This window comes from Haematobia irritans, chromosome 5, assembly GCF_050003625.1.
Source record: "Haematobia irritans isolate KBUSLIRL chromosome 5, ASM5000362v1, whole genome shotgun sequence".
NCBI classification, from domain to species: Eukaryota; Metazoa; Arthropoda; class Insecta; order Diptera; family Muscidae; genus Haematobia; species Haematobia irritans.
The window spans coordinates 122,203,875-122,229,857 of NC_134401.1; the positions used below are offsets into that span (position 1 = coordinate 122,203,875).

Here is a 25,983-nt window from a genome sequence, read left to right on the forward strand (position 1 = left end):
CAAATTGAAAAATTGCCTACACTGACAAAACATGTTCCAAAAATATACGTTGAATAAAACATTTGTATTTTAAATATAGAAATATTTTTGAAAAATATTGTAAATATGTTAATATGGTAAGTATGGCGAATGGAAATAATGATAACCCACAACATCGTTGCACTGGAGTTCTATCCAGAACAACCCATCAGTGCACGTCGCACGGATGTTGCCAGATTGCATTTTGATAAAGTGACGCTTCTTTGATTCACAATAGCAATTTATTGTGACTAATTTATCGAAAACAAGTAAGGAAAGTCTAAAGTCGGGCGGGACCGACTATATTATACCCTGTGCCACTTTGTAGATCTAAATTTTCCATACCATATCACATCCGTCAAATGTGTTGGGGGCTATATAAAGGTTTGTCCCAACTACATACATTTAAATATCACTCGATCTGAACAGAATTTGATAGACTTCTACAAAATCTATAGATTCAAAATTTAAGTTGGTTAATGTTAGTAAAAAAAATATGGGAAACATTTAAATCTGAAGCAATTTTAAAGAAACTTCGCAAAAGTTTATTTATGATTTTTCACTCGATATATATGTATTAGAAGTTTAGAAAAATTTGAGTAATTTTTACAACTTTTCGACTAAGTAGTGGCGATTTTACAAGGAAAATGTTGATATTTTGACTATTTTTGTCGAAATCAGAAAAACATATATATGGGAGCTATATCTAAATCTGAACCGAATTCAATTTCAAATTTGGCAAGCATAGCAACAATGCTAATTCTACTCCCTGTACAAAATTTCAACTAAATCGGCGTTAAAAATTGGTCTCTGTGGTCATTTGAGTGTAAATCGGGCGAAGGCTATATATGGGAGCTATATCTAAATCTGAACCGATTTCAACCAAATTTGGCACGCATAGCTACAATGCTAAATCTACTCCCTGTGTAAAATATCAACCAAATTGGGCCAAAACTCTGGCTTCTAGGACCATATTAGTCCATATCGGGCGAAAGATATATATGGGAGCTATATCTAAATCTGAACCGATTTCTTCCAAAATCAATAGGGTTCTATTCTGACCCAAAAAAGGAACACGTGCCAAATTTGAAGGCGATTGGACTTATAGTGCGACCTAGACTTGGATCACAAAAATGTGTTCACAGACAGACGGACGGACGGACGGACGGAAAGACAGTCAGACGGACTTGGTTATATCGCTTCAGGGAACCACCCTGAGCATTATTGCCAAAGACACCATATGTCTACTTCGTCTCCTTCTGGGTGTTACAAAGATATGCACTAACTTATAATACCCTGTTCCACAGTGTGGTGCAGGGTATAAAAAGGACTAGAAATTCCCAAAGAGTTGCTACGTTTGCACCAAAATACCCAGTTACCGAATATGCTTCTCTCCCATAAAATATATATAAAAATAGAAGCACCCAAATTCATACTGTAGGTTAGGTTAGGTGGCAGCCCGATGTATCAGGCTCACTTAGACTATTCAGTCCATTGTGGTACCATATTGGTGAACTTCTCTCTTATCACTGAGTGCTGCCCGATTCCATGTTAAGCTCAATGACAAGGGACCTTCTTTTTATAGGCGTTCCACATTGCAGTGAAACCACTTAGAGAAGCTTTGAAACATAATCCAACGCTGAAAAACTTCTTGGTGTTTGGTCGAAACCGGTTTTGATTCCACGACCCTGTGTATGCAAGGCGGGCATGTTAACCATTGTACCACGGTGGCTCTCAAACCTTAATGTAACTCCCAACAAATTTGAAAGTATTGAGATGGTAACCAAAATGTCGGCCTACTTAGTGATGAAGGGTATAATATAGTCGGCCGCGTCTGACTTTAGTCCTTCCATATTAACCTTACATGCATGAATAAAGGCTATTTTGATGACTTTGGTATTGATTCCGAGCCAAAGAAGCCAAAAATGTCACATTTTAATTTAGGCTATGTATACTTGGTATTGGGAATTTTAAATTACTGTTTTTTTTAGCATTCTTCATAAGTCTTTCGAAACCGTATTAACATCAACATAAAATTCCGAATTCTATCATCTATCGAATACTATAATTTCTGTGATTGAAGAAATTTCAATAAAAAACCAGTAAGGAAAGTCTAAAGTCGGGCGGGGCCGGCTATATTATACCCTGCACCACTTTGTAGATCTAAATTTTCGATACCATATCACATCCGTCAAATGTGTTGGGGGCTATATATAAAGGTTTGTCCCAAATACATACATTTAAATATCACTCGATCTGGAAGAATTTGATAGACTTCTACAAAATCTATAGACTCAAAATTTAAGTCGGCTAATGCACTAGGGTGGAACACAATGTTAGTAAAAAAATATGGGAAACGTTTAAATCTGAAGAAATTTTAAGGAAACTTCGAAAAAGGTTATTTATGATTTATCGCTCGATATATATGTATTAGAAGTTTAGGAAAATTAGATTCATTTTTACAACTTTTCGACTAAGCAGTGGCGATTTTACAAGGAAAATGTTGGTATTTTGACCATTTTTGTCGAAATCAGAAAAACATATATATGGGAGCTATATCTAAATCTGAACCGATTTCAACCAAATTTGGCACGCATAGCTACAATGGTAATTCTACTCCCTGTGCAAAATTTCAACTAAATCGGAGTTAAAAATTGGCCTCTGTGGTCATATGAGTGTAAATCGGGCGAAAGCTTTATATGGGAGATATATCCAAATCTGAACCGATTTCAAGCAAATTTGGCACGCATAGCTACAACGCTAATTCTACTCCCTATGCAAAATTTCAACTAAATCGGAGCAAAAAATTGGCCTTTGTGGGCAAATGAGTGTAAATCGGGCGAAAGCTATATATGGGAGCTATATCTAAATCTGAACCGATTTCAACCAAATTTGGCACGCATAGCTACAATGCTAATTATACTGCCTGTGCAAAATTTCAACTAAATCGGAGCAAAAAATTGGCCTCTGTGGGCAAATGAGTGTAAATCGGGCGAAAGCTATATATGGGAGCTATATCTAAATCTGAACCGATTTGGCTGATATTTTGCAAGTTTTTCGAGACTCATAAAATATTCGGATGTACGGAATTTGAGGAAGATCGGTTGATATACACGCCAATTATGACCAGATCGGTGAAAAATATATATGGCAGCTATATCTAAATCTGAACCGATTTTTTCCAAAATCAATAGGGATCGTCTTTGAGCCGAAACAGGACCCTATACCAAATTTTAGGACAATCGGACTAAAACTGCGAGCTGTACTTTGCACACAAAAATACATCAACAGACAGACAGACGGACAGACAGACAGACAGACAGACGGACATCGCTAAATCGACTCAGAATTTAATTCTAAGACGATCGGTATACTAAACGATGGGTCTCAGACTTTTCCTTCTTGGCGTTACATACAAATGCACAAACTTATTATACCCTGTACCACAGTAGTGGTGAGGGGCATACAAATGTTGGTATTTTGACCATTTTTGTCGAAATCAGAAAAACATATATATGGGAGCTATATCTAAATCTGAACCGATTTCAACCAAATTTGGCACGCATAGCTACAATGCTAATTCTACTCCCTGTGTAAAATTTCAACTAAATCGGAGTTAAAAATTGGCCTCTACGGTCATATGAGTGTAAATCGGGCGAAAGCTATATATGGGAGATATATCTAAATCTGAACCGATTTCAACCAAATTTGGCACTCATAGCTACAATGCTAATTCTACTCCCTGTGCAAAATTTCAACTAAATCGGAGCAAAAAATTGGCCTCTGTGGTCATTTGAGTGTAAATCGGGCGAAAGCTATATATGGGAGCTATATCTAAATCTGAACCGATTTCAACTAAATTTGACACGCATAGCTACAATGCTAATTCTACTCCCTGTGCAAAATTTCAACTAAATCTGAGCAAAAAATTGGCCTCTGTGGGCAAATGAGTGTAAATCGGGCGAAAGCTATATATGGGAGCTATATCTAAATCTGAACCGATTTGGCTGATATTTTGCAAGCCAATTATGACCAGATCGGTGAAAAATATATATATCAGCTATACCTAAATCTGAACCGATTTTTTCCAAAATCAATAGGGATCGTCTTTGAGCCGAAACAGGACCCCATACCAAATTTTAGGACAATCGGACTAAAACTGCGAGCTGTACTTTGCACACAAAATACATCAACAGACAGACAGACGGACAGACAGACAGACAGACAGACAGACGGACATCGCTAAATCGACTCAGAATTTAATTCTAAGACGATCGGTATACTAAACGATGGGTCTCAGACTTTTCCTTCTTGGCGTTACATACAAATGCACAAACTTATTATACCCTGTACCACAGTAGTGGTGAAGGGTATAATTAATTAGTAAAATAAAAAATAATTAAAGACAGGAAATATTTGAATTCTGTTTATGAAATTAAGTAAGTCTATGAAATTTAAAGTCAACCTCAACTAATAACTGTTATAGAAAATTATCATATTTCTCTACTATCTGAAATATAAACGTTTCTCCTCGTCAAATTTATAACCATATATGCTTCCAATCAACACAAATTTTCTAATAGAATTGTTTTTTTTTACTTTTTTCCTTTTTCGCCATATTTTCATGTTTTGACCATGATACTCTACTGACTACATACTCATATTGACCCTGTGATGGATATATGTGTGATTCTATAGGCTGAAATAGCAATTAACGTCCATTTAGATACACTTAAACGAGTTGAAATTTTTCAAAACACTGAAGCTGGTTTCCTGTGTGAATTGGTATTACGATTACGTCCGGTTCTCTTTTCACCTGGTGACTACATCTGCCGCAAGGGTAAGTACAAATATTTTTTTTTATTAGCAATTTGGCAAATTGTTGGTTATTGTCGAGATAAAATATTAAATTTGTAACTTTCTTTCTTTTTCTCTCCCACTCTCTCACTCTCTTTTTTTCAATATTTTTCGACGTAACCATTTTTGTTTTTCATTTGGTCGGGAAAAAACTCATCAATATCCCAATCAACCGGATGTGGGATAAATTTTCTTTGGCACTTTATTTTTTTCTTTGTTGCATTCGTTGTTGTATTTTTCGTTCTCATATCATTCTACCCTTGGTAAACTTAATGCAATTTACTTCGTTGTGTGTGTGGGGTGGATGGCATGGACTCAACAAAAACATTGACCAAAAATCTTTTATGCTTCTGGTGATGACCACCTCCATCATCTCTGCGTCCCTTTTAAAAACCTTCGCATTTGGCTCACCTCTGTGGACAACAACAATGTGGTGATTTTATCCTGCATAAAACATGGTTGAAACACTTTGGCTGCATTTACTCTGTGTTGTATCTCACGGATGTTTCTGACACTTGGGACATTTAAAATTCGAACAACTTAACACTCGGCGGGTGTTGAATGCACCACACATGGTTGATTGTTTTTTCTATTTGTTTGGTTTTTTTTTCTGTGATCCACGACACTTGGAACCTGTTTTTGGATGGCCTCCATGTTCTTTATGGCTGTGACTTGGTTTTGGGAATCTAACCAAATGTATACATATGAATATGGGGTGGAATGGATGCATTGACCTGCTATCTTTTATCCTGGCTTACGTAAATAACAACGAAAATTTACTTAAAACGAATTGCATCTGCCAACTCATGGATGACCAATATGAACGAAAAAAAAACAAACCATCACCTTTTTTCGGGGATACCTTTGGATCATGGCCCCCCATAAATGGAACGTTTTTCACAAATTGCTTCATAAATCACTGAAACTCTATCAACTCAAAAAAAAAAAAAAAAAACAATGGAACAACTACAACGAAAAATGATCTTACGAATTTGACCTTAAATGTTCTACCATTTTCCTATATGGATGACAAAATAAAATGCACAAAAACTTCGATATAAATGGCCATTGTCTTATCAAATGGTTAACACATACCTTTGTATTGCTGTGGTCGTGGCTTACTCCAGGCGAAGTGGGCAAGGAGATGTACATCGTTAATCGTGGACGCTTGCAGGTGGTGGCTGATAATGGTAAAACCGTAATGGCTTCATTAAAGGCAGGTTCCTATTTTGGAGAGATAAGCATATTGAATATGGGCACAGCAGGTAAAGAACTTGGTAAATATCGGTTTTAGGATGCCAGGCGGAACAATACAATGCTAAAGAAGTAACAAAAGAAAAATTATTATTATTTTCTTGTTTTTCAAAAGAACCTTAATTGTAACCAAATATTTTTCCATTCCATTTAAACAAAAAACTTTTTCCTTTTAATATTATTGTTTTCTTCTTATTCTATAACAATTATTTTTTTTCTTGCTAAGAAACATTTCCAATTTTCATATATCTAAAACCATATCCAATTACTCCATTATAATCCTTTCTTGTTTGGCAACAATTCCTGGTTTTTTGTTTCTCTCCATCCCTCTCTCAACCAAAAAAGGCAACAAATATTTGTTTTTTAATCCCCTTCTTATATTCTATAAAAAAAAACTTTTTCCTACTACTCTCTACTTAAGTATTTATGCATAATATATGTATGTGTGGTTATGTATGTATGTATGTCTCCAGCAATGTATCTCTCTCTATCTCTAACCCACTATCTTTGTGTGTATGTATGTATATGTATTTGTAATTTTCTACAAAAAATATTTTCCTATATGATATACAATATGGATTTATGCAAGTCTTTCTATGTGTGTGTGTGTGTTTGTGTAATTTTGAAACTAAACAAAAACAACAGCAACAAGAGTAACAAAAATTTTTCACAAAAATATTTTGAAGGATCCCTGTATTATCACTCAAACAACACCACCTTATCCTCTAGTAAGTGTTTGTGTATGTATGTATTTGTACTTTTTATGATTATTTTAAGCATAAAAAATTTATTCCAAGCAACTTAGTTTAAACTAAAATATTAAATGAATATTAGTTTTATATAAACTTTTATACAAACACTTTAATTATAAATTTACCTCAAACAGGAAAATATAAAACAAAAAACTACATAATGGAAAAAAACTATTTAGACGAGTTGATTTTAGTCATCAGAGTATAATATTGTTATAATATTGTTTGTCTTCAAAGACAAAACATCTAATGTTAAGAAAATTTCTGATTGCAAAAAAATAAAAGGTTCATAGGATCCCAGCAAAAAAAGAGCTTCCAAAAAAGTAGTTTGGATCCCCAATCTGTGATCCGGAAGTAGTGCAAACTTGGATCATCTCCAATGAATTTTACATGGGCTTGTCATAGGACGGAAGTACTACCTTTTTGGATCCTTTGCATTGCTTTAGAAGTTGTGACCTGGGAGTTAATTTGAATGAAGAAATTTAAAAAGTGAAAAAAAAAAATTTTTTTTCAACCAATTTCACTTTTTTTTCATCAATATGTTTTATTACACAATTATTTTCCTATTATCTAATTTTTACAATTTGAAAAACTTTTTCGCTCCGACCAGGGTTTGAACATGGGTTTGCTGGCACCATAACAGAACGCCCTAGCACACTCAGCCACAAACGCCATTGAACATAAAGCGTCGAAAGGTCAATTCAAATGTTTGTGATATGATCGTAATACGACACCAAGGAATAACATTCTAATTGCTTCTCGAGATGTTCTTTATTAGTATGAACGAAAAAATAAGAAACGCAGGTTCAAATCTCACCAGCGGCAATTTTTTATCAAATATTTTTCTAAAAAATTATTTTTTTATGACATGCATCGTTTTTATTTTTTATTTTCGGCATATATTTTTCCATTAAAAGTAAACAAAAAAGTTAAAAATTCTCGTAATTTGCAAAACCTTCTCAAAAGAACTTCCATGGAAGCGAAAAAGTCAAACGGCACATGTTCAAAGCCCAGCAGGAATGAAATTTATTTTTTTTTATTATTTTTTTTTACCCTCCACCATAGGATGGGGGGTATATTAACTTTGTCATTCCGTTTGTAACGCATCGAAATATTGCTGTAAGACCCCATAAAGTATATATATTCTGGGTCGTGGTGAAATTCTGAGTCGATCTGAGCATGTCCGTCCGTCCGTCCGTCTGTTGAAATCACGCTAACCTTCGAACGAAACAAGCTATCGACTTGAAACTTGGCACAAGTAGTTGCTATTGATGTAGGTCGGATGGTATTGCAAATGGGCCATATCGGTCCACTTTTTCGTATAGCCCCTATATAAACGGACCCCCAAATTTGGCTTGCGAGGCCTCTAAGAGAAGCAAATTTCATCCGATGCGGCTGAAATTTGGTACATGGTGTTAGTATATGGTCTCTAACAACCATGCAAAAATTGGTCCAAATCGGTCCATAATTATATATAGCCCCCATATAAACCGATCCCCCGATTTGGCTTGCGAGGCCTCTAAGAGAAGCAAATTTCATCCGATGCGGCTGAAATTTGGTACATGGTGTCAGTATATGGTCTCTAACAACCATGCAAAAATTGGTCCACATCGGTTCATAATTATATATAGCCCCCATATAAACCGATCCCCCGATTTGGCTTGCGAGGCCTCTAAGAGAAGCAAATTTCATCCGATCCGGCTGAAATTTGGTACATGGTGTTAGTATATGGTCTCTAACAACCATGCAAAAATTGGTTGACATCGGTCCATAATTATATATAGCCCCCATATAAACCGATCCCCAGATTTGACCTCCAGAGCCCCTTGGAAGAGCAAAATTCTTCCCATTCGTTTGAAATTTGGTACGTGATGTTAGTATATGGTATCCAACAACCATGCAGGAATTGGTTCCTATCAGCCCATAATTACATATAGCTCCCATATAAACCGATCCCCAGATTTGACCTCCGGTGGCTTTAGGAGAAGCAAAATTCATCCGATCTGCTTGAAATTTGGTACGTGGTGATCGTATATGATATTTAACAACCATGCCAAAAGTGGTCCATGGAGCCTCTTGGAGGAGCAAATTTTATCGGAGTCAGTTGAAATTTGGTACATTGTGCTAGTATATGGTCGTTATATATATATATATATATATATATATATATATATATATATATATATATATATATATATATATATATATATATATATATATATATATATATATATATATATATATATATATATATATATATATATATATATATATATATATATATATATATATGTATGCCTTCCGCATATTTTCGGGACATTTTTTTTATATATCGCATATTTTGGGTACATTTCGATGTTTCGGGGACCGTCCCCGATATTTTCTCTTATCTTCCGCATATTTCGGGGACGCCGATATTTCCGGTACATTTTCTAAATTTTTTGTTTTATGCGTTATTGTGAATTCTCCACTTTTCTCAGTCATGCTCTGCTATTTATTTTGGTAAAATTTTGCATCTTGCACTACATTTTTAAAAATTTAAATTCATTATTCTTATGCCAGGGTTGCCATGACCTGTCGTGAAAATTTGTTCTCTTACGCCGTCAACGTTTTAATTTCTGATCGGCTTTGGACTCACGTATGGTATCATACCTATATACCGCATGTTTTTGGGACATTTGTTCATATATCGGATATTTTTGGTACATTTTGATGTTTAGGGATAATAAACATATTATACCTAATATGAACGGTTTTCGTTAACAGTACAGCTAAACTTTAAAAAACGAAATGCTAAAATATTTAAATTTTCAAATTGTTACATAACATTTGCTCTTTAAAATACACCATTTTAACGTATTATGCATGTCTTTTTGTTAAATGTTGTAAAACATGTGCTCGTTTTTCCAAAAAAAAAATTAAAATATGTAAATTTTCATCGATCTAAATTAATGCTTTTATAGCTAATATGCACTTTTTTGTTACATTTTGTAAAAAAATCTGCCATTTTCCAAAAAGGAAAAAATATTTTAATTTTAAACGAACGATATCTCGAAAACTAAGCTTTTTTAACAAAATGGTTACTCAACATTATCATGGGTATCTAATATGTACGTTTTTGTTACATTTTGTGAAAAATGCGGCCATTTTCTAAAAAAAAACCAAAAGCCTATTTCTGATAGCTGAATACTACTCTTCGCTCACATACAAAACTAAAACCAGCTGAATATCTAAGCTCTATCTAAGCGGTAAGTGAGACGAAAATCAATAGGGACGAAACCGTAACGTTACCATTAAAATTGGGGTTCCCTAACTCCATTCGTTCGCATTTAATGAACGGATATGTCAAATCCACTCACTTTCCACAAACTTTTCGTTTTGTGGAAAAACACGTTCATAAATAAGGAAACACTTAACAAATGATAAATTGTATAAAGCTTTTTAGTGCAAATATATGATAAAATTGGTTTAAATCGATATATTTTTCTCAATAGACCGGAAAGGAAATTCTAAAACAAACAAAAAACTAAAAATTGTCAATGATCGATATATCGAAAACTAAGCATTTTTGACAAAATTGTTACTAAATACTTTCTCTTTAAAATACACTTTTTATAACCAGTATCTACTTTTTTGTAACATTTTGTGAAAACCATTTTCTAAAAACAAGCTGAAAATATTTAAACTTTCAATGATCGATATCTCGAAAACTAAGCATTTTCGACAAAATTATTACTTAACATTTTGTCTTTAAAATACACTTTTTATCTCCAATTTGAACTTTTTTGTAACATTTTGTGCAAAATACAGCCATTTTTTAAAAAAGAGCTATAAATATTTAAATTTTCAATGATCGATATCTCGAAAACTAAGCATTTTTAACAAAATTGTTACTGTTTACAATCAAACTTAAAAAGTGTCACATTTAAATAACTACAAAATTGATAAGTTGGCAGCACTGACACCCACGCGTTGTGTGATGTTATCAGTGATGGGATTTATACAATGTGTGGTACAAACTCAAAGGGTACTTTTATGCATGTACAATCATCACTACTGATTCGATATTTTTATTTTATTGTTGCTACACAGAAATTTGATTTAAAATATACTGCTGCCTTTCTTGCGTTTGACAATATGCAACAGTTTCAAAATTTTTGTAGTGAATAAAGGGCGGACATAACTTTTCTTAAAAAAAGCTAAACATATTTTAAGTTTTTAATTATAGACATCTCGAAAACTAAGCCTTTTTCACAAAATTGTTACTTAACATTTTCTCTTTACAATACACTTTTTTACCCAATATGTGTTATTTTGTTACATTTTGTGACAAATGCAGCCATTTTCAAAAAAAGTGAAAAAAATATTTAAACTTTAAATGATTGATATCTCGAAAACTAAGCATTTTTGACAAAATTGTTACTTAACATTTTCGCTTTAAAATACACCTTTTATACCCAATATGCACATTTTTGCTACATTTTGTGAAAAATCCAGCAATTTTCTAAAAAAACGCTAAAAAATTTAAATTTTCAATGATCGAAATCTCAAAAACAAAGATTTTCTTACAAAATAGTTACTTAACATTTTCTCTTTAAAACGCACTTTTTTACCCAATATGCACGTTTTGTTACATTTTGTGAACAATGTAGTCATTTCCTAAAAAAAAAACTAAAAATATTTAAATTTTCAATGATCGACATCTCGAAAACTGAGCATTTTTGACCAAATGGTTACTTAACATTTTCTCTTTAAAAAACACTTTTTATGTCCAATATGCACTTTTTTGTTACATTTTGTGAAAAATGCAGTCATTGCCTAAAAAAATAAAAAAATTTAAATTTTCAATGATAGATATATCGAAAACTAAGCATTTTTGTCCAAATTGTTACTTAACATTGTTTCTTCAAAATACACTTTTAATGCCCAATATGCACTTTTTTTGTTACATTTTGTGAAAAATGCAGTTATTAACTAAAAAAGCTAAAAATATTTAAATTTTCAATGATCGATATCTCGAAAACTAAGAATTTTTGGCAAAATTGTTACTTAACATTTTCTCTTTAAAATACACTTTTTATGCGTAATATGCACTTTTTTTGTTCCATTTTATGAAAAATGCAGTCATTGTCTAAAAAGCTAAAAATATTTAAATTTTCAATGATCGATATTTCGAAAACTAAGCATTTTTGACAAAATTTTTACTTAACATTTTCTCTTTAAAATACACTTTTTCCCCAATATTAACTTTTTGGTTACATTCATGTTTACAATAAAACTTAAAAAGTGTTACGTTTGAATAGCGCTCATCTTATGTTTACTGGGAAGCTGACTAGAAATAACTACAAAATTGATAAGCTGGCAGCACTGACACTCACGCGTTGTATGATGTTATCAGTGATGGGATTTATAAAATGTGTGGTACAAACTCAAAGGGTACTTTTATGCGTGTACAATCATCACCACTGATTCGATATTTTTATTTTATTGTTGCTACACAGAAATTTGATACTCTTATTTAAAAAATACTGCTGCTACTGCGTTTGGCAATATGCAACAATTTCACATTCTTTGTAGTGAATTATGGGCAGACAATATTTAAATTTTGAAGGGTTACATTATGAGAAAACTGCAGCAATTTTCAAAAAAAAGTTAAAAATATTTTAACTTTCAATGATCGATATCTCGAAAACTAAGCATGTTTCACAAAATTGTTACTTAACATTTTCTCTTTAAAATACACTTTTTTACCCAATATGAACTTTTTTGTTACATTTTGTGAAAAATGCAGCCACTTTCTGAAAAAAAGCAAAAAATATTTAAACTTTCAATGATCGATATCTCGAAAACTAAGCATGTTTCACAAAATTGCTACTTAAGATTTTCTCTTTAAAATACACTTTTTTACCCAATATGAACCTTTTTGTTACATTTTGTAAAAAATGCAGCCATTTTCTGAAAAAAAAAAAATACAAATATTTAAACTTTCAATAATTGATATCTCGAAAACTCAGCATTTTGTGCCAAAATTGTTATTTAACATTTTCTCTTTAAAATATACGTTTTAACTCAATATGAACTTTTTTGTTACATTTAGGGAAAATGCAGCCATTTTTGAAAAAAGTTTAAAATATTTTAACTTTCAATGATCGATATCTCGAAAACTAAGCATTTTTCACAAAATTGTTACTTAACATTTTCTCTTTAAAATACACTTTTTTACCCAATATGAACTTTTTTGTTACATTTTGTGAAAAATGCAGCAATTTTCAAAAAAAAGTTAAAAATATTTTAATTTTCAATGATCGATATCTCGAAAACTAAGCATGTTTCACAAAATTGTTACTTAACATTTTCTCTTTAAAATACACTTTTTTACACAATATGGACATTTTTGTTACAATTTGAGAAAAATGCAGCCATTTTCGGAAAAAAGTTAAAAATATTTTAACTTTCAATGATCGATATCTCGAAAACTAAGCATTTTTCCCAAAATTGTTACTTAACATTTTCTCTTTAAAATACACTTTTTTACCCACTATGGACTTTTTTTGTTACATTTTGCGAGAAATGCAGCAATTTTCTGAAAAAAAGCAAAAAATATTTAAACTTTCAATGATCGATATCTCGAAAACTAAGAATTTTTCCCAAAATTGTTACTTAACATTTTCTCTTTAAAATACACTTTTAATGCCCAATATGCACTTTTTTTGTTACATTTTGAGAAAAATGCAATCATTGTCTAAAAAAGCTAAAAATATTTAAATTTTCAATGATCGACATCTCGAAAACTGAGCATTTTTGACCAAATGGTTACTTAACATTTTCTCTTTAAAAAACACTTTTTATGTCCAATATGCACTTTTTTGTTACATTTTGTGAAAAATGCAGTCATTGCCTAAAAAAGTAAAAAAATTTTAAATTTTCAATGTTAGATATATCGAAAACTAAGCATTTTTGTCCAAATTGTTACTTAACATTGTTTCTTCCAAATACACTTTTAATGCCCAATATGCACTTTTTTGTTACATTTTGTGAAAAATGCAGTCATTGTCTAAAAAAAGCTAAAAATATTTAAATTTTCAATGATAGATATCTCGAAAACTAAGCATTTTTGACCAAATTGTTCAAAAAATGAAATACACTTTTAATGCCCAATATGCACTTTTTTGTTACATTTTGTGAAAAATGCAGTCATTGTCTAAAAAAAGCTAAAAATATTTAAATTTTCAATGGTCGATATTTCGAAAACTAAGCATTTTTGACAAAATTGTTACTTAACATTTTCTCTTTAAAATACACTTTTTTCCCCAATATTAACTTTTTGGGTACATTCATGTTTACAATCAAACTTAAAAAGTGTTACGTTTGAATAGCGCTCATCTTATGTTTACTGGGAAGCTGACTAGAAATAACTACAAAATTGATAAGCTGGCAGCACTGACACTCACGCGTTGTATGATGTTATCAGTGATGGGATTTATACAATGTGTGGTACAAACTCAGAGGGTACTTTTATCCATGTACAATCATCACCACTGATTCGATATTTTTATTTTATTGTTGCTACACAGAAATTTGATACTCTTTATTTAAAATATACTGCTGCCTTTCTTGCGTTTGACAATATGCAACAATTTCACATTCTTTGTAGTGAATTATGGGCAGACAATATTTAAATTTTGAAGGGTTACATTATGAGAAAACTGCAGCCATTTTCTAAAAAAAGTTAAAAATATTTTAACTTTTAATGATCGATATCTCGAAAACTAAGAATGTTTCACAAAATTGTTAATTAACATTTTCTCTTTAAAATACACTTTTTTACCCAATATGAACTTTTTTGTTACATTTTGTGAAAAATGCAGCCATTTTCTAAAAAAAGAAAATGATATTTAAACTTTCAATGATCGATATCTCGAAAACTAAGAATTTTTCCCAAAATTGTTACTTAACATATTCTCTTTAAAATACACTTTTTATCCTCATTATGCACGTTTTGTTACATTTTGTGAAAAATGCAGTCATTTTCTAAAAAAAAACTAAAAATATTTAAATTTTCAATGATCGATATCTCGAAAACTAAGCATTTTTGACCAAATTATTACTTAACATTTTCTCTTTAAAATACAAGTTTTATGTCCAATATGCACTTGTTTGTTAAATTTTGTGAAAAATGCAACAATTTTCTAAAAAACGCTAAACATATTTTAATTTTTAATGATTGATATCTCGGAAACTAAGCATTTTTGACAAAATTGTTACTAAGCAGTTTCTCTTTAAAATACATTTTTTACTAAATATGCACTTGTTTGTTACATTTTGTGAAAAAAGCAGTCAAAAGTTTTAAACTTTTAATGATTGATATCTCGAAAACTAAGCACTTTTGACAAAATTGTTACTTAACTTTTTCTCTTTAGAATATACTTCTTATGCCCAGTATGCTTTTTTTGTTACAGTTTGTGAAAAATGCAGTCATTTTCTAAAAAAAAGCTAAAAATATTTAAATTTTGAATGATCTATATCTCGAAAACTAAGCATTTTGGACTAAATTGTTACTTAACATTTCCTCTCTAAAATACACTTTTTATCCCCAATATGTATTTTTTGTAACATTTTGTGTAGAATGCAGCCTTTTTTTTTAAAAGCTAATATATTTAAACTTTCAATGATCGCTATCTCGAAAACTAAGAATTTTGAACAACATTTTTACTTAACATTTTCTCTTTACACTTTTTTACCCAATATGAACTTTTTTGTTACATTTTTTAATTCAAAATTTATTTTATAATGAATATATGAATAAGTACTTGAAGATGAGCCGTTTCAAGTTGAATTCATGTTTAGAATTATATTAACAATCAAACTCAAAAATAACTACAGCACTGACACTCACACGTCTTATGATGTTATCAGTGATGGGAATTATCAACTGTGGGGTATAAAAGACAAAGGGTACATTTGTGCGTATACAATCATCACTATGGATTCGACATTTTTTATATTATTGTGATATAAAGAATTTTGATACTCTATATTTAAAAAATGCTGATGCTTTTGTTGCATTTGACAATATGTAAAAGTTTCACCATTTTCATAGTGAATTATGGGCGGACATTATTTAAATTTTGACGGGTTACATTTTGGGAAAAAATGCAGTCATTTTCTACAAATAGTTAAAAATATCTAAATTTTCAATGATCGATATCTCGAAAACTAAGCTTTTTTAATAAAATAGTTACTTAAAATTTTCGCTTTAAAATACACTCTTTATACTCAATATGCACTTGTTTGTTACATTTCGTGAAAAATGCAGCTATTTTCTAAAAAACAGCTAAAAATATTTAAACTTTCAATGATCGATATCTCGAAAACTAAGCTTTTTGACAAAATTGTTACATAACATGTTTTCTTTACAATACACCTTTTATGCCCAATACGCACTTTTTGGTTACATTTTGTGATAAATGGAGACATTTTCTAAAGAAGCTTAAAATATTTAAACTTTCAATGACGTATATCTCGAAAACTAAGCACTTTTGACAAAATTATTACTTAACATTTTCTCTTTAGAATATACTTGTTATGTCCAGTATGCACTTTTTTGTTACATTTTGTGAAAATGCAGCCATTTTCTAAAAAAAAGCTAAAAATATTTAAATTTTCAATGGTCGATAACTCGAAAACTAAGCATTTTTGACAAAATTGTTACTTAACATTTTCTCTTTAAAATACACTTTTTTACCCAATATGCACCTTTTCGTTATATTTTGTGCAAAAAGCAGCCATTTTCTAAAAGACAAGGGTAAAAACTTTTAAACTTTTAATGATTGATATCTCGAAATCTAAGCACTTTTGACAAAATTGTTACATAAATTTTTCTATTTAGAATATCCTTTTTATGCCCAGTATGGCCTTTTTTGTTACATTTTGTGAAAAATGCAGACAGTTTCTAAAAAAGCTAAAAATATCTAAATTTTCAATGATCGATATCTCGAAAACTAAGCATTTTCGACAAAAGTGTTAATTAACATTTTCTCTTTAAAATATACTGTTTTACCCAATATGAACATTTTTATTACATTTTGAGAAAATGCAGTCATTTTCTTAAAAAAAATAAAAATATTTAGACTTTCAATTAGCCATACTTCGAAAACTAAGCATTTTTGACAAAATTGTTACTTAACATTTTCTCTTTAAAGTACACTTTTTATGCCAATTATACACTTTTTTGTTAAATTTTGTGTAAAATGCAGCAATTTTTGAAAAAATCGAAAAATATTTGAACTTTCAATGATGGATATCTCGAAAACTAAGCATTTTTCGTAAAATTGTTACTTAACATTTTCTCTTTAAAATACACTTTTTTCCCCAATATGAACTTTTTGTTACATATTTTAATACAAAATGTATTGTATAATGAATATATGAATAAATACTTGAAGGTGAGCCGTTTCAAGTTGAATTCATGTTTAAAATGATGTTTACAATCAAACTTAAAATTGTTACCTTTGAAAAAAGCTGATCTTGTGTTTACTGGGAAGCTAAGACCTTGGAAGCTAAATAACTACAAAATGGTGAAGTGGCAACAATGACACTCACTCATCGTGTGATGTTATCAGTGATGGGAATTGTAAAATTGTGGTACACAGTTAAAGGGTACTTTTGTGCGTATACATCATCACAACTGATTTGATATTTTTATTTTATTGTTGCTATACAGAATTTTGATACTTTATATTTAAAAAATGCAAAAGTTTCACCATTTTTGTTTACACTTTTTATGCCCCATATGCACTTCGTTATTTCCTTTTGTGAAAAATGCAACTATTCTCTAAAAAGGCTAGAAATATTTAAACTTTCAATAATCTATATCTCAAAAACTACGCTTTTACAATGAAATAGTTACTTAACATTTTCGCTTTAGAATACACTTTTTATGCTCAATATGCACTTTTTTCGTTTTGTGAAAAAATGGATCCATTTTCGAAAAAAGAGCGAAAACTATTTTAACTTTTAATGGTGGATATCTCGAAAACTAACCATTTTTGACAAAATTGTTACATAGCATGTTCTTTCTAAAATACACATTTTATGCTCAATATGCACTTTTTAGTTACTTTTGGTGAAAAATTCAGCCGTTTTGCAAAAAAGGTAAAAATATTTAAATTTTCAATGTACGATATCTCGAAAACTAAGAATTTTTGACAAAATTGTTACTTAATATTTTCTCTTTAGAATATACTTTTTTATCCAATATGAACTTGTTTGTTACATTTTGTTAAATATGGAGCCATTTTCTTAAAACAGGCAACAAATATTTAAATTTTCAATGATCGATATCTCGAAATCTAAGCATTTTTGGCAAAATTGTTACTTAACATTTTCTCTTTAAAATACACATTATATCCCCAATATGCATTTTTTTTACATTTTGTGAAAAATGCAGTCATTTTCTAAAAAAAGCTAAAAATATTAAAATTTTCAATGATCGATATCTCGAAAACTAACCAATTGTGACTAAATTGTTACATAACATTTTCACTTTTTTGTTACATTTTGTGGAAAATGCAGCCATTTTCGAAAAAAAACAGCTACAAATATTTCAACGTTTAATGATGGATATCTAGAAAACTAAGCATTTTTGACAAACTTGTTACTTAACATTTTCTTTTTAAAATATACTTGTTATGTCCAATATGCACCTTTTTGTCACATTTTGTGATAAGTGTAACCATTTTCCAAAAAAAAAGATAACATTATTTAAACTTTCAATGATCGATATCTCGAAAACTAAGCATTTTCGACAAAATTGTTACTTAACATTTTCTCTCTAAAATACACTTTGTATGCCTATTATGCACTTTTTTGGTACATTTCATGAAAAATGCAGCCCTTTTCTTGAAAGCTTAAAATATTTAAAATTTCAATGATCGATATCTCGAAAACTAAGCATTTTTGACAAAATTGTTACTTAACATTTTCTCGTCAGAATACACATTTTATACCCAATATGCACTTCTTTTGTTATATTTTGTGAAAAATTCAGCAATTTTCCAAAAAGTGTAAACGATCGATATGTCGAAAACTAAGGCTTTTCGACCAAATTGTCTTAACATTTACTCTTTGAAGTACACTATTTCCAAAATGCGTTTTTTAAAATTTTGTCAACAACGCAGTAATTTTTTCAAAAATGTTTTAATATTTGATTTTCAAGGATCTATAATTTGAAAATGAAAAGCTTTTAACAAAAGATTTTTCTTAACATTTTCTTTTTCAAAAAAAGTTATATGCGTTTTCAATTTGGTTTTTGTGTTGCATATAGGTATGTATTTTTTTTAAGCTTTATTCCACCATGTTCAACATATTTCTTCAAAATTTTGGCAAATTAAAAGTAATTCCCACATAATTTGGAAATGTATTATATGTATTTGAATTTATATTGAAAATGATGTTTACCATCGAACTTAAAAAGAGTTGCATTTGAAAAACGCTCATCCTGTGTTTAAAAGGAAGCTAAGATCAGAAATAGCTGCATAATAAATAGACTCTATATTAAAAAAATTATGATATTTCCCATACTATTTGCGTTTCTTGCGTTTAACAATAAGCAAAAGTTTCACCAGTTTTGTTGTGAATTATGGGCGGACAATATTTAAATTTTAAAATGTAATGTTAGAAGGAGGGTTAAAATTTATTCAAATTTTGGTTGAAAAATATCCACAACAATTTTAATTTTTAATTTGCCTCATATAGAAAATTGCTAGACAAATTATTGAGTAGCGATGCATTTCGATTTGAAGATTACACTTGACGAATTATTGCTAATGTATAGAATTTTACTGTTGAGGGTAATTATGAAGATGTTATTTTTACTCATGTGAAAAATGTTTGAAGAAATGTAGAAGTTAAGCATTTTCCAAACGTTTGTATTTATTGGCATTGTACCAGTAGTCAGAATGCGACGTCGGTATATTTAACGGCGGTAAAAATTGCCCCTAATTATGTGCAAGGTGGCAATCCTTAAACGCTTTATGTGTTGCGCATAGAATGGGGACATGTACTCAAAATATGCGGTATATAGGAGGAAGTCCCGAAAATATGCGGAAAAGAGAAAATCGGTTAAATATCGGGGAAAAATCAACGAAAATTAAAAATTTTGTGTGTAATAAGTGTCAAAAAAAATATTGAACAGAATTAACCGGCAATAATGTCATAATTTTTGTGTCCCCAAAACATGCGTTAGACATACATATATATATATATATATATATATATATATATATATATATATATATATATATATATATATATATATATATATATATATATATATATATATATATATATATATATATATATATATATATATATATATATATATATATATATATATATATATATATATATATATATATATATATATATATATATATATATATATATATATATATATATATATATATATATATATATATATATATATATATATATATATATATATATATATATATATATATATATATATATATAAAACGATGTTAAGAAGATACCACAACCCAAGTATTTCGATTGTGGATGACAGTCTTTCGTAGAAGTTTTTATGCAATCCATGGTGGAGGGTACATAAGATTCGGCCTGGCCGAACTTACGGCCGTATACACTTGTTACTTTTTTTATTTTTTATTTTATTTCTATTATTTTATTTTAATTTTCTATTTTTTTGTAAAATTTAATTATACAAAATTTGCGCTTAAAATAGCCTGATTGCGTTCTTTCTAATACTTGTCCACAAGGTTTGCATCGGAAGTAGAAAAAAATAATTGGGGGATCCCACGATGCGCTTTAGAAGAAATGTTTGTGGACTTGTCCAAAAGGACTGCATCGGAAGTTGAAAAAACTCGATGGGGGATTCTGGGATGGGCTTTAAAAGAAATTTTTGTGGAACAACCTCCAATTTTTTTGCTGGGATAGTAATCGAAATATTGGGTTCAGACCCCATAAATTATAAATATTCTGGATGGTGATGAAATTCTAAGTCGATCAACCGATATCCGTCCATCAGTTGTAATCACACTCATTTCCGAACTAAATAACCTTACGGATTGTATTGAAAATGGTCCATAACGGACATCTTTTAGGTACAGCCCCATATACAGTGAAACCTCTGAAAGGTAGACACCCACGGTCGACTAAATTTTGTCCACCTTTGAGAATTCGATATTTATTTATTTATATATTCATTGCCTTTGGATTACAAGAATTCCTTACAGACAAAAACTTAAAAACTATACATACACTGAAAGAAGACTTTTCTTGACACAGAAAAAGTTTTTTTTAAAGGCTTATAAAAAAGGCTTGGGGCAACCATTGCAACACTTTTCATAAATTCTGATTTGTTTGCTTTTAAAGAAAATACTTTTTAATAAAGAGAAATTTCGTTTGTCTAAAATTTCGTTCCGGAGGAAATTATTTTTTCTTTGTGTGTATATCAAAATCAAAAATATATGAATTCTAGAATTTCTAAATACTATGTTAAGCTTAAACTAAAATCAAGTTCACAACAATCGGATATATTCTTGAACTCATTTAAGACACGAGAAATATGCTTCTTCTGTGTATACCGGCATAAAATAAAGTTCTACTAATGCCCAGGTTTGAGAGGTTAATTTTAATGTGTTAATATAGAGAACGTCCCCAGACAACTGCCCATGTTTGGGAGGTGTCCGGTTTTCAAAGTGTCCATGTTTGAGAGGTTTCACGTATGCCAGATTTGCATTCCCGACCCTCTTGGAAGAACAAATTTCTTGCGTTGAAATTTCGTAAGTGATTTCACTGCAATATGGAATGCCGTTCGGTATATAAAAAGGAAGGTCTCTTGTCATTGAGCTAAACATAGAATAGACTTAATAGAATAACTCAGTAATAAAAGAGAAGTTTACCACTGTGGTATCACAATGGACTGAATTAAGGGTGATACGGTCAAAATTTGGTCAAGGGAAAACGCGTGTAAATCGGTGAAATCGTTTATTTAAAAAATCAAATTAAATTTCTTTTTCAAGTTCAATTAGTATAAAATTCAGGAAAAATATTCAGTTAGGCTTTCGCTTTTCCAAATCCGAATTGCCGGGCCTCACGCTTGACACCTGCCATCAGATTTTGTACAGCCACCTTGTCCACCTTCTACACCGCAGAAAGCCAGTTTGCCTTGAACTCCTTGATCGTCCTTAGCAGTTTTTTTGTCTTCTTTAGGTTCCGCTTGACAATAGCCCAGTATTTCTCAATTGGGCGGAGCTCTGGCGTGTTGGGAGGGTTCATGTCCTTGGGAACCACCTGCACGTTGTTGGCGGCGTACCACTCCATGGCCTTTTCACCGTAATGGCAAGATGCCAAATCCGGCCAAAACAGTACGGAACAACCGTGTTTCTTCAGGAAAGGCAGCAGACGTTTATTCAAACACTCTTTCACTTAAATTTCTTGGCTGACAGTCCCGGAAGCTATGAAAATGCTGTTTTTCAAGCCACAGGTACAGATGGCTTGCCAAACCAGATATTTCTTTGCCAACTTTGACAGTTTTATGTGCTTGAAAATATTTGCTACCTTTCCCCTTCCTTTTGCCGTATAAAACTCCTGTCCCGGAAGCTGCTTGTAGTCGGCTTTGACGTAGGTTTCGTCGTCCATTACCACGCAGTCAAACTTCGTCGGCATCGTCGTGTACAGCCTCCGGAATCGCGCTTTGGCCGTCGTATTTTGTTTATCATCGCGATTTGGAGTCACTACCTTCTTGTAAGTCGATAGTCCGGCTCGTTTTTTGGCTCGATGCACGGTTGTAGACGATACACCCAGCTTATTTGCGGCATCTCGGAGAGAGAGGTTAGGGTTTCGCTTGAAACTACCGGCAACTTTCTTTGTCGTCTCAGCGGCTTCCGGTTTTCGATTTCCCCCCGATCCAGACTTCCTGGCTGTCGACAAACGTTCCCCAAACACTTTATTTACATTTGTAACGGTTGATTTGGCAACTTTTAGCGATTTTGCCAGCTTTGCGTGCGAGTAGCTCGGATTTTCGCGATGCGCGAGCAAAATTTTGATTCGCTGCTCTTCTTGCTTGGACGTCATTTTGACAACTGAAGAGTAAATTCCAAAATCAAAATAGGAGCAACTTTCTACACACACACACCTTCAAAATGAGGGGTGTTCAGGTTTTTTAAATGCAAAATTGAAAGAAATACGTCAAGTTTATATTGACCAAATTTTGACCGTATCACCCTTTAGTATAAGTGAGTCTGAAATATCGGACTGTTCTTTATAAACGTCTTAACGACAACTTACATTTTCAAATTCAGACCAGACACGCAAAGAAAAAAAAAACGTTTGGAAAACTTGTACCGAAAACGTTTTTCTTTTGTTAGAGTTTTTTGAGTTGCTTCCAAAATTTTAAACTTTTATCACCAAAAAAATTCGTTTGTTAAAAAATTTTTATTTTTTCAATAAAAAAAGTTTTTTTTTTGAAACAACAACACAGTCCATTTCGTTTATATCAAACACTGTTCTTTTCTGACTTTAGGTCTTTAATAAGACACATTTTACAGTTCAAAATTTAATATACCACAATGTAATGTTGAAAATTTTTTCGGAATCTTCCGGACATATCTAGAATATATAAAAACTTTGGTCGAAGAAGGGATCGAACCCACGTCCCTTGGCATGCAAGTCGGACGTAGCAACCACTGCTCCACGGTGCCAAACTAAATGTTTGTTTCTGTTAAATGAACTTTGTTTATTCGGTTCGTGGGCGCCGCAAGCTATGCTATATAAATATAACTTATATGGATATTTATCTATTGATGACCATAACAGGTACATCAGTGCGTTGGCTTACGAAGTGCATGGTCCGCGGTTCGATTCTCCGTCCAGGCGAAAGGTAAAAAAATGTTAAAAATTTATAAAATCGTATAATTTCTTCTACATTCTTGGTATTACAGGAAAAGGTGTTAAGAACTAAAAAACCTCGTGGATGTGAGAAAGATGCGAGGGAAAATGCAATTAGCAAGAAAACAAGTTTTTTTTTTTTTTTGAGTTTGTCTTTATGAAATTGTTTTTACATCCTGGAAAAGAATAAACGTTTATCACAAAAAGTATGTACTTTTCTTCCAAATACACTTCCTTACAGCGAAAAGCAAATGAGAAACGAACTTTGTTTGTCTAAAATTTCGTTTGTGAGGAAAGAATTATATTTTTGCGTGTAGATGGTCTGTATCAAACTCACATACACGTCATAAATGTAGAAAAACTAACAAAAATAGCAAACTGAAAATACGTCAGTTGTGTCAGCTAGGCAGCGAATTCGATGATATCCAATATGATGATATGTGCGAAGAAGATTCAATTCTCAGGATTCTCACAATTTTCGTTTTTAGTCCCCACATTTCCCCTATTGGCGTTTTGCATGAGTACAACGCTATCGTGGATTTTCACGCCCCTTTCTTCTCAAGCTTAAAGTGCAACATCCAGCACTGAAAAAAAAGCATGCCCGGTTCCAAAGATTTTGTCTTTACTTTAAAAATGTTGGTATTGATTCCGAGTCAAAGAAGCGGAGAATACAAGAAGGATACTTTCAAGACACAATTCTCTTTTAAATTTGGGGTTTGTGTACTTGCTTCTAGGAAGCAAATTTTAATTTTTCTTTTTTTTCAGTTTTTTTCTTCATATGCTATCAAAGTCCTTTAGAAACGAGTTAACGGCGTTTCCGTTTCCTTTAGAAACGAGTTATGCTATGTTTCAAGTAAAAACAGTCTTTTAAATAAAGTGTTGAAAAACATGTCCTATATTTGAACTGTAAGGTGACAAATCTCCTTAATTTTGAAAAAAAGGGGATCAATCGCCTTAATTTTGTAATTTTATAAAGTTTTTATATTTTTATTTTCTGAGACTCAGTAAGATAGAACGTCAGTACAAGTCTTCAGAATAACAGGCTGGCTGATAAGTCCCCGGTCTAGCAAAGAAAAACAAATTTTTTTTTGTCAAAATTCGTTTTTATTATTCAACATAGTTCCCTTCAAGAGCGATACAACGATTATAACGACCTTCCAATTTTTTGATACCATTTTGGTAGTACACCTTCGGTATTGCCTCAAAATAGGCCTCAGTTTCGGCGATCACCTCTTCATTGCAGCCAAATTTTTTCCCTGCGAGCATCCTTTTGAGGTCTGAGAACAAGAAAAAGTCGCTGGGGGCCAGATCTGGAGAATACGGTGGGTGGAGAAGCAATTCGAAGCCCAATTCATGAATTTTTGCCATCGTTCTCAATGGCTTGTGGCACTGTGCGTTGTCTTGGTGGAACAACACTTTTTATACCCTCCACCATAGGATGTTTCTTCTGCTTGAAATTTGGTACGTGGTGTTAGTATATGATACCACAACCCAAGTAATTCGATTGTTTAGTAGATGTTTCTACGCAATCCATGGTGGAGGGTTTATAAGCTTCGGCCTGGCCGAACTTACGGCCGTATATGCTTGTTTCTTCTTCATATAGGGCCGTTTTGCCGCGATTTCGACCTTCAAACGCTCCAATAACGCCATATAATAGTCACTGTTTATGGTTTTTCCCTTCTCAAGATAATCGATAAAATTTATTCCATGCGCATCCCAAAAAACAGAGGTCATTACTTTGCCAGCGGACTTTTGAGTCTTTCCACGCTTCTGAGACGGTTCACCGATCGCTGTCCACTCAGCCGACTGTCGATTGGACTCAGGAGTGTAGTGATGGAGCCATGTTTCATCCATTGTCACATATCGACGGAAAAACTCGGGTGTATTACGAGTTAACAGCTGCAAACACCGCTCAGAATCATCAACACGTTGTTGTTTTTGGTCAAATGTGAGCTCGCGCGGCACCCATTTTGCACAGAGCTTCCGAATAACCAAATATTGATGAATGATATGACCAACACGTTCCTTTGATATCTTTAAGGCATCTGCTATCTCGATCAACTTCATTTTACGGTCATTCAAAATCATTTTGTGGTTTTTTTTGATGTTTTCGTCGGAAGCCACCTCTTTCGGGCGTCCACTGCGTTCACCGTCCTCCGTGCTCATTTCACCA

At 31.8% G+C, this 25,983-nt stretch overlaps 1 protein-coding gene across 1 annotated transcript in view; it reads left to right on the top strand.

The window, feature by feature from the left end:
* LOC142241191 (uncharacterized) overlaps positions 1-25,983 on the top strand; it is a 115,887-nt gene that overhangs the window by 65,029 nt on the left and 24,875 nt on the right. Inside the window, exons 4-5 of the mRNA XM_075312934.1 lie at positions 4,717-4,858; positions 6,003-6,140. Of these exons, the coding sequence (XP_075169049.1) occupies positions 4,717-4,858; positions 6,003-6,140 (280 nt within the window). The remainder of the gene's footprint in view (positions 1-4,716; positions 4,859-6,002; positions 6,141-25,983) is intronic.